Source organism: Mya arenaria, chromosome 7 (assembly GCF_026914265.1).
Source record: "Mya arenaria isolate MELC-2E11 chromosome 7, ASM2691426v1".
Classification (NCBI taxonomy): domain Eukaryota; kingdom Metazoa; phylum Mollusca; class Bivalvia; order Myida; family Myidae; genus Mya; species Mya arenaria.
The window spans coordinates 14,942,142-14,952,410 of record NC_069128.1 but is presented as its reverse complement, the minus strand read 5'-3'; the positions used below and the strand labels follow the sequence as shown (position 1 = coordinate 14,952,410).

The following is a 10,269-nucleotide window of genomic DNA, read 5'->3' as shown; positions in this document are numbered from 1 at the left end:
CCTAAGGATGTGTTACATGCTGCGCAGCATTGCAAAATGACTTGTTTTTTTGATGCCACGGAGTCTCGCTTAATCAATTCTATTACATGGCATCATACAATATGCAGATTTGTTGGCGTCTCCGAGAGCGGTCTATGTGCTTTGGCCGCATGTTAATTCAGTGCTTGTTATTGCAACTGGCCTGGAACTGAACCTGTGCATGTTCTGTAAATAACTTGGCATCTCGCTGATAAAAACATATTGTTTACGTTCAGGGCATAATTCTAAAGCTGATGTCAATTTACTATGAATTTAGTTATACGAGGGTACTTCGAAACGTTATGTTATATTGTAATCTCAGAAAAGATGTACAAATCACGTACTTGCAACTGAGCAAAGAATACCCGATGTACACAAACGCATTGTTTTTAATTCTTACTTGTTATTGTTTAAAAGTGTCCGAGTGATCTGCACAACTTTTTGTTTGGTCTATAAATGACACCGTCCGCTCACTTGAGCAAGATAATTGTCATTTAAAAGAAACTGTCCTAGTTTCTAAGTAAGGAGAGAAAATGTATACCTCCTGAAATTAACACTCATTTTATCAAACCAATCACCTTTCATCTTTATCCACCACCCCTTTTGCGGCAGCAACTTTCTTTATAGTCAACAGCAATTTTGCAATCCATAAAATTTGCCATCTTTAATACTTGAAAGATCAATTAAACATATCTCAACATGTCAACACATTTTGATGAACATCACGAATGAAGCTCCATTCATATAATTTAACCCTTTAAAGATTTTTTTTATTGAATTAACAATGCAATCAAATTGATACAATTAGTTACTGCTTACTTCATCGCACAGTCAAGGTATAATCATGACATAAGTGAATCAGATATACTTCTTAAAATGAATAATAGTTCAATTACTTAATCGAGTTTAGCAAAATGTTCGTGGCATATATGTGTATAAGTACCCACGTAATATGTTTCGTTTGGATATTTGCTATTTATTTTCATGATAATATGTCTTAAGCTCTAATACAAAAGTCACAAAGTGGATACAGCTGTCTTTATCCGAAATTGAGATTATTCATTTGTGTGGTGTTTTGAAACACAAGTGCTGTGAGTTCGGAAACTGTTCAGGAACAAAGGGAAGTAATTTTACCTATGAACTGTTTTAATATTCATAAATTTATCCAGCGTAATGGCGGCTCGAAGATCACCGGTTTTGGGTTTAATATTTGTTTATGTGATCGTCACGTACCTTGGTAAAGTAAGCTGCAATGAACCGCATTGCTCAAAGTTTGATTTTGAGGAGAAGGTTTTGGAAAAACTCGTTCGAATGGAGTATAAAGAAGAAATGCAAGAAAAAACAGTAAGAAAGGAAGTAGGGGACATGAAAAGTGAACTTGAAAGCTATCGAAATGATTGGCAGAAACTTAAACAAGAAAATTATGACTTGAAGACCAGCTTGGAAAGTGTCGTTCAGTCCAGTTTAGATCAGATTGCTTCGTATAAAGACTCGCTTGTGACCCCGACTGTTATGTTTAAAGCTCGAAGAATGAAGGTTCTGTCATTGGATAAAGGACAAACTATGATTTTCAAGGACGTCATGTTTAACAATGGTAGCGGGTATGATAATAACAGAGGAGTATTTACCTGTCCAGTGGAGGGCGTGTATTTATTCACTATTCACTTGTGTTCTCAAACGAACAAATACATCACATATGATGTCATGGTGGACGGAAAAATACACACCAAGGGAGCACACAGCGATGCCACAAACCCGGTTTGTACCTCTGCCGATGCTATCGTTGAATTACTGGAGGAAAGCAGAGTTTGGGTTCAATCAAACTACGACATTGATGAAATATATGAAAATGAGTATCGATGGAGTTCTTTTTCGGGTGTTTTGTTACATAATTAATGAATGTAAAAAATGAAAATGTGTCACAGGGACATTAAACAACCAAATTAAAATGTATAATGCACCATGAACATAACAGGGAATATGGTTCATATTTAGCCTAGGTTTTGATAGAAGCAGGCTCATATGACATGACAAAACTTGAATGTAAGACTACCTTGCTTCTTGATACTTGTTATGTACTTACTCTTTTACTTTTCTGATTTGTATATGTTGTTAATTGCGTGTTGCTTTCATAATCATTATGTTCTTTTGTTTTTTCTTGTTGTTGTTTTTTCTCTTTTTTTCTTTGCATAATATATTCATGATGTGATGAAATATCAGTATTTGTTCCGTTGTTTTCATATTAGTGAACTCATGCATTGCTTAATATTTAAGTATCATTTTGTTCATTTGTCATAGTTATGAAGCATATCATACTCGTGTTTATTGTTTAAAAATTGCTTAAATTTATTTTGTATATCACTATGATGAGAAACCGTAATGGTTTAGGTCGAATAACCTCTGGTATGTCCTATTATACTTTCATTTGCACATTACTTGACAGTTTGCTTATAATCGATTTTGATTTATCGATATGCTGTTTATAAATTAAGCAATAAACAGTATGTGCTGTTTGTTCGTTTATTATATTAGTATACCTTCGACAGCTTCTTTTCATGTCAAATGAAATAATAATCTGCCTGCGATTGAGGTGGGTTCGGACGATGCATTGAAAATGTTCATGTTTGATCTTACAATGTTATTTTGCACCAGGAATCATGATGATATTAATAATTACTATCACATATCATCTCTGTGTATCATTGTTTACAAAATACTACGGACAAAAGGAAAATAGATTGATAATAACTGTAATAATGCCCGTAAAGAATATAACAGTAGTAAACAAAATTATAAGTCTTGCAAATCGGATATGAATAAACAAAGTATGTAAAATCCTAGTAAAGATACAAGAAAAAGTATCAAAACTGTTGTTGAAAATGATAAACATAAATTCAAAAAAAGAAATTAAAGAATATGCAGAGTAAATCTCCATAACATTATTGGAGGTATGTAAAAAGTTTAAATAGCAAATCTCGAAACACATATGTTGATGGATAAGCTTTGATTGAATTTCTTTAATATAATATTTGAACGCTACAAATAGTGATAATGTTGAAGAACGTACTGCAGATTACCAAGATGTTGATGTATTGCATAGTTTGTATAACAACATTACTAAATTATTAAATTAGAAGTTATTTACTTTAATTGTTCAATATTGTGTTGCAAACTGGTATTCTACCAGAATCTTGGCTTATTGGTGTTATACTACCAATGTATAAAAATAAAGGCGACATGTCCCCAGAAAACTACAGACCAATTACAATCTTAAGCTGCATTGGTAAACTATTTGATGCGATATTAAATGATAGGCTTACAACTTTCATTGAAGAAAATGTATTTTTGTTTACAAAAACAAGCTGGCTTTCGAAAAAAAAAAACATAGCACTATCGACAATATATTTATTTTGCATTTATTGTCAAAGTATTGTAAACATAAGAAAGAAACAAACTATTCTGTGTATTTATTAACTTTAGAAAGACGTTCGACTCTGTAACTAGTTAAATATTATGTTAATGGAAAACTTTTATTTCAATTCAACTCAATTCAAATCAATAATTTTTATTTCCACCAAATGATGAAACATAGTAGGAGTTCAAAACACAATATATATACACTATTATATACACAATCAGCACATACCCAGTTGTTATAATAAAACAACAGAATATAATTATTTCGTATTCACGATTCGTTCTTTCAAAGCAACGCTAAATAAAATATAAACATACTACTGGTTATAGAATGGATTCCTGTCATCAATACGTCAAAATTGGTAATGAAAATATCGGAAAAATGGTAAAACCACAAAACTCACAAAAGAAGAGCCTCGATAATTTAATGCAATATTAAGTACAATAACATATTCCGACTCTAATTTATGCACATACGTTAGTATTTTTTCATCCTTGACAGGACATGAGGCGAATGATTTATGGCGGAACTCATATTTGACTTGCACTATCCTTGGAAATGAAAGACAAGATCATTTGTGAAGGTAAGTTGGTACCGACGGCTTGTAAAAACAACTATTTCAGTGCCTAGTGTAAATGGGCACAACCACAGAGATAACCCCAATATTATCTACTATTTGACTTATATAGACGCAACAACAGAGACCTATCCAACTTGCTTATGATTAAGACCCATGTTCCATTCCTGTGTGATAATATTTCCATCGTAAACAATCATCTCACTAAAGTTACGATTTAAACGGCACATATAAATGAGTGCATAACGCGGAGAAACAAACCATTGTGCAAAATAAAGACGATGACGTTTCGTTCTTCCGTTTTCCTTTGATTTCGTTTTATTTTCTTTTAAGACTCTCAGCGGCTGTAACAGTGCATAATGCTTACTGTATGACACATTATTTTTATACATAAACAGGAGGACTAAATATCTTTTCGTGTATGGTACTGTTTTATCGAAGTGTGCCGCAACTGTTGACCTCTGGAAATGCCTGAGACAATTGTTCGTGTCAACAAGCACTGGAAAGGCCAATTTAGAAAATGCTCATATTTGCCAGCAATTGCCTTATTAAAAAGCCTGATTTATTAACAATTCGGCCAATAAATATTCTTGATATTGCTCTTAATTGGCGTATATGACGTATGAGATAGGAGACCGGAAAATTGCATTTCTATGATAGAATTGGATGTTGATTAATTCCGAAGCAGTGTCCGTATGTTGACACAAAAAGAAAAATCGTCAGATTGTTTGTTTACACGATTCACCAGACAGCAATTTTACGAGGCATAAAAAGGCTGAATTGGAACATGCTTATTCGATCGAAGCATGGATAGCTGCAGACTGGATCTAATCCTGTTTCTGTTTACGAGGACAGGCTATAATGTTCATAGACAAGTGGCCTCATCAGGACAGGCCTCGCCCGAGGACCAATACCTGTGTTGACATACCAATGGCCACATCAAGTATGGCATCTGCCGATCACCGATAGCTATGTGGATAGATTGGTGGCCAAATAAACCCTCTCAAATGCATTTACATGTGCGAAATAGAAAACTTCACTACTTGTGTAAGCTGTGTCTGCTGTCTTGCGGCGTTACTTGGCTCATTGAGTGTTTGTTCGAATGGCTTTGATCATAGTGCTTGAAATAAGCTCGTAATTGTTTAATTGTGTTCCTTTGTGTAGTTTTAATTGGACTGTCGGCTGTTAAAATGTATGTAAAATTCATTATTTCGTTAACTGAATTACCTTGGCATTGATTTTCCAAAACGCCCTTCCGTTGTATATATGATTTATATAGTTTGTCTGATCCTGCAGTCATGGATGCTTATTGAGCAATCATCCATTTTGTTTGTAATCAGAATCATTCCCCAACATTTACATAACCTCGAGCTTCTAGTGATAATCGTCTTTTTATAATTGAATAATTGCACAAAAAAAGAGAAACACTCATATGCTGTAAGACTTTATCATGCGCAGTAATTGCTGAAACATGCAAAGCACTTTACTTAATCATGAATGTATTTACTTGTAGCAACTATTTCATATTTCATGTCGAGATAGTAATTATTGTTAATTAATGTGTAGTGGCTCATTTTTATCATGAAGTTTAGAACAGGATCAGGCGATACATTATTAAATTTCATAATAAATTGCCTTAAACAATATCAGCTGTGTTCCCAATGTTCTCAAACAGTATGTTAAAGAAACATCTCCAGGATGTACATCCGTCAATCTCTTGATATAACCCCTTGAAATATATCCGAAATCATCAATGACATATAGTTGCATTTAAAAATCATTTAAAGACCATTTTGCTTCATGTGAGTGTTCTTTGTTGCCAATACGTGTGTCAAAACATGACGATAATTAAAAATGATAACTTAATTCGACTTTTGGTGATTACAATGGAGCGGTCCCTCAAAATATATAAATATACATGGTATGCATTTACCGAAATACAGGTGTTTAATGAATTCAAAATCAGCACTTCATGCTTTTCCATTTCCTGCAATACTTCAAGGAATCTGACCAGATAAATCAGGCCGCTGGATCATGTATCAAAAACACATGGCTCAGAACGAAATGCAATTTTTACTTCTTGAAATAATTTCGTTACTGTTGAAACAATTTTCTCGTTATTGCATTGACAAAGTTGATACTATGATATTTTCTGAATGTGCAATGTATTCCCAAAAGTGTCCTGAGGGATGAGGGCCGTAACTGACTTTGGATAAACTCAAGGCCCAATCCCTTTATATGCTTGAATTTATAATGTCAGTTTAAATATTGTGTTAAAATTTGCATTGGTATTCTCATTGTCATATGTGTTCTCATGCAATAAAATATTATAATAAATATTATTAAATCAGAGGACTATGAGAGAATTTACTCGTTTAACGCAGTGTACATTTCTACACAAAAGTTTGAGTTTCATTTATGTGTATTTAAAACAGTTTATAAACAAATAAAACAGAAAAAACCCTAGCAACATTTCGCGTATCCCATGGCGTATATGATAGGGTTAAGACAACTGTTTGAATGTCCAAATAGTGTCCCGGCAACGTAGATTTCCTTTGGCCATTTGAATTCGAAATCAAATATTAAAAGTTCATGTATGGACTCTTGCAGATCAAAAATGCAAGATAAGATATAAAAGGATAAACGCGAACTGTCGACCGTCTGCGACGTTTGCTTGATCGCGTCAGACGCATCATGATATTTTCAAACCCACCAAATTTTCGCACATCTCTTCGACTATATACATCGTTTATAAACCAGAGTTTACATAATGCTTTAGTTTCTAAAGAAACTGCATAACTATCAACAATTAAGCTGAATGATCGTTGATCGTCAAAAAGGTATGTATCGACACATGATTATTTAGAAAAAAGACTAAAAACTTCAAAACGTGTTAACATTTTTTTGTACTGATAATGGCCTGTATTCCCACTTACCGACCATGTCCATAAGACTTACGATGCTGGGAATGCAAATATAAGCTAGAGATAAATTGATCACAAACTTGTTTCCATTGTTTCGGAGCAAAGGGCGGTAATTCAATTTAGGGCCAATAACCTGGAAACATACTTATAACGTTAATAGATTTAAAAGCATAATCATCTTATTTATTTTGTTGATATCAATGTAAACGTCATGATGATGAAAGTTGTTTGACAATATTTACTTTTGAATAATCGCCCCTTGATCAAAAAGTAAATAGCTCAAAAGGTATATGATTTTGTTTAACCAATAGTTATTACAAACAGCTCTCAACAACTAACAATTTTATTACATATAACAGAACATCAAACATGATTAATGACTTCATTAAGACAAAACTAAGGTAACTATTCAATTAGAAGTTCAATGCATTACTGTTCAAAGATCTGAGGAATGACGAAGTGGTTACTCAGCGGTTAATGATTCCGTAATCTACACAAATGACTATATAAAATGGTATATATTTTATCGTTGAGGAAAGTATATCTTTCGTAATTGGCATGCACTTAGACACATTGAATAATACAGACGGCTGGTTGCAAATACATTGTCCACTTTGTAAAACTACTAAGCAGCAGTCTCTGCCCCATGAACTTCAGCCAGAGATATGATCTTACGCTTTATCATGCATATGTATCTGAAGGAAGTGTGTTTAAGCAAATGATTATATGAAAGAAGAAGCATTGTGCATATATTAAATTATTTGGCTCCCTGAATATAAACATATGACTCGTTCACTTGAGCGTAACGGAATTTGGATCTAACGGTCTGTGGTTCGATTCCGATTCGGATATTAATTCAATTTAAAGTGCGGTTATTTTAAAAGCATGTACATATTGAATGATAAGAACTAACGTTTATGTCAGAAAATGTATTATCTACAACCTAATTTATTAACACTTAAATATCACATGACAGACATATCACTGTATTGCAGACATTCCAAAATTAGTATCCAGTCATAAAAAAGGTAGGTTTATCAGATACATGTAAAACAATAAACCCTTATACATAGACTTCTGTTTTATTTCATTATTTGTTTTCACATACGTTTTAAACACGATTTGTTGGTGACTTATCTCGACAGCTTAAACACGCTGGTCAAACAATCAAGGATAAAATGAGGTAACTACTTGTACATGAAATACATTTCCGAATTTCATATGCATATCAAGATCTCAGTTTTTTAAACAAAGTATTAACAGATGATTTAAAAAAATTACTAGAAATAAAAAATGCACGGCGCTCATTGCAATACGTAGCGATATTATCGACGACACGAATTTTTCAAACCTTTATAACAGGAATATTGGAATAAAAGTTTTAAACCATCATCATTTGAGCTGAATGGATTAAAGACATTTTAATTATTTGCAGTCAGCAATTTTAAACCATCCTGATAAACCCATGGTTTGTCATAGAATTTTGCAACTAGTCTAAATGCTGTGATTATCCACCCGTTAAAATTAAAAATCTCACACTGAGAAACACACAACAGTGTTGACTAAATTTTGCTTTGTTAGTAAGAAAAAAACAACAACAATACTTTGTAATTTCAATCATTTTAAGAATATCCTCGATCGAGGGCTGCGACATTTGATCATATGAACAGAGGTGCTACAAATGTGGACATCGTTGTATAGTGTTAGTTATGCAATGTGAACTACAGGGACGGACTGAAAGCCAACCATCTACTGATAAACTATGACGCTTATTATTCAGTGGACACTGAAACTGCATGGAAAACTTCAATAGCCAACATTCTAACTTTAATTCTTCTTTAAAGAAACACGGCTCAAAGCCCCCAAAACGCTTAAAGAGATACACAATGCAACAAGATTTCGGGTACTAAGCACATGAATGTTATCAGTAAATGGTAGAGATACTTTCCTCGCATGGTCAGTGAAACCAATAGTTTATTGGAGTGGGAGTTCAACCAGCACAAGAGTTTAGATCAATACTAAGATGTTGTACTGCCCCAACGCATGAATGTTTTTTGTGTTTAAATAAATTTGAAGCATAAATATATACAGCAAGCATTTAAGATTCGATATACAATATAAATCTAGTATTATATATAAACCACATTATTAATTTGTGCCGGGTAATAATTAGCTTTTTTACATTAGCATTTAGATGTTTTAACTGAAGTTTTATCCGTTTCATCAATTTAAGTATTTAATACTATATTTGTCATGTTAGTAAGTCATATATATTAAAAGTGATTGTTCAAACATGTAAACGTTTACGAAAGTTAAATAATAGTCTTGTACTTACTTTTATTAATTGCATTCGAACTATTTCCAGTTCATCATTTATATGTCAAAAAAGCCACTTACTGCAAAGTATAGTTGTAATGTTTATATATTTATATGTAAATATGACACAAAAGCAATAAAGTTTACGAGTCATAAAAATGTTCTGTTCTGTTTTGTTCCGTGTTGTCAGTCTTCTTTATGTAATCTGACTCTTTTTGCGTATGTTTGTATAGCTTTTCGACAATATTTTTCTGGCCATTTGATAAGGATACTAAAACCACTTTGATTGTATCTTTAAAATACTTTGCTTGTTTTGTTTAATCATTAATCTACCGTTGCTACATTCCAAATCCATCCATCGCCAAATTGCTTGCTACTGGAATACTGTATTGATATGGATCCAATTATGCAAAGCTGAAGATAAAAAACTCTGAATGACGTTCACATTAGCATTTGAGCATGTAAAAGCAAACTTTGCATTATTATATCCAATAGACTGACGTGAATAGGTTTGCTGTTTGAATGAAATTAAAGAATCTTTTAATGTCAAAATGCATCATTACCTAAAAACAAATTGATTCCAAAGTACTACAAATGATGACAAATCTAAATATTATCATAGGAAAGTGCAAAAGAAACAAGTACGATGAAAATCTTCATCATTCATGACGCAAAAAAATATTTTAAAGAGAAATTTATTCCTATGTTGGAGCGACTTTTTCGTTAAAGAAAACAGTCAATTACTACAAAAAAAAAAAAAAATCAACGACATTTTATGTCGCAACTCCTTTGAATTCATTGCATCCAAATTTCATGTAAAATAAACATTCGTGAATTTTACGTTATCAACGATTCCTTCATGTGGCCTTTAAATCCAATCCATCATCAACAACAACAACGACCATAATAATTACAACAACAGAAACAACAACAACCAGCAAACGACAACCAACCAACAACAGCATCACTTTATTTGATATAACGGCGATTTCATATATTGCTACATTCAATATAAG

General features: G+C 32.8%; 1 protein-coding gene across 1 annotated transcript; it reads left to right on the top strand.

The window, feature by feature from the left end:
- The first annotated feature begins 1,061 nt into the window (after positions 1 to 1,061).
- On the top strand, positions 1,062 to 2,752 carry LOC128241623 (caprin-2-like). Its single transcript, XM_052958639.1, has one exon. The coding sequence runs from the start codon at positions 1,192 to 1,194 to the stop codon at positions 1,912 to 1,914; it is 723 nt and encodes a 240-aa protein (XP_052814599.1). The 5' UTR covers positions 1,062 to 1,191; the 3' UTR covers positions 1,915 to 2,752.
- The last annotated feature ends 7,517 nt before the right edge of the window (positions 2,753 to 10,269 follow it).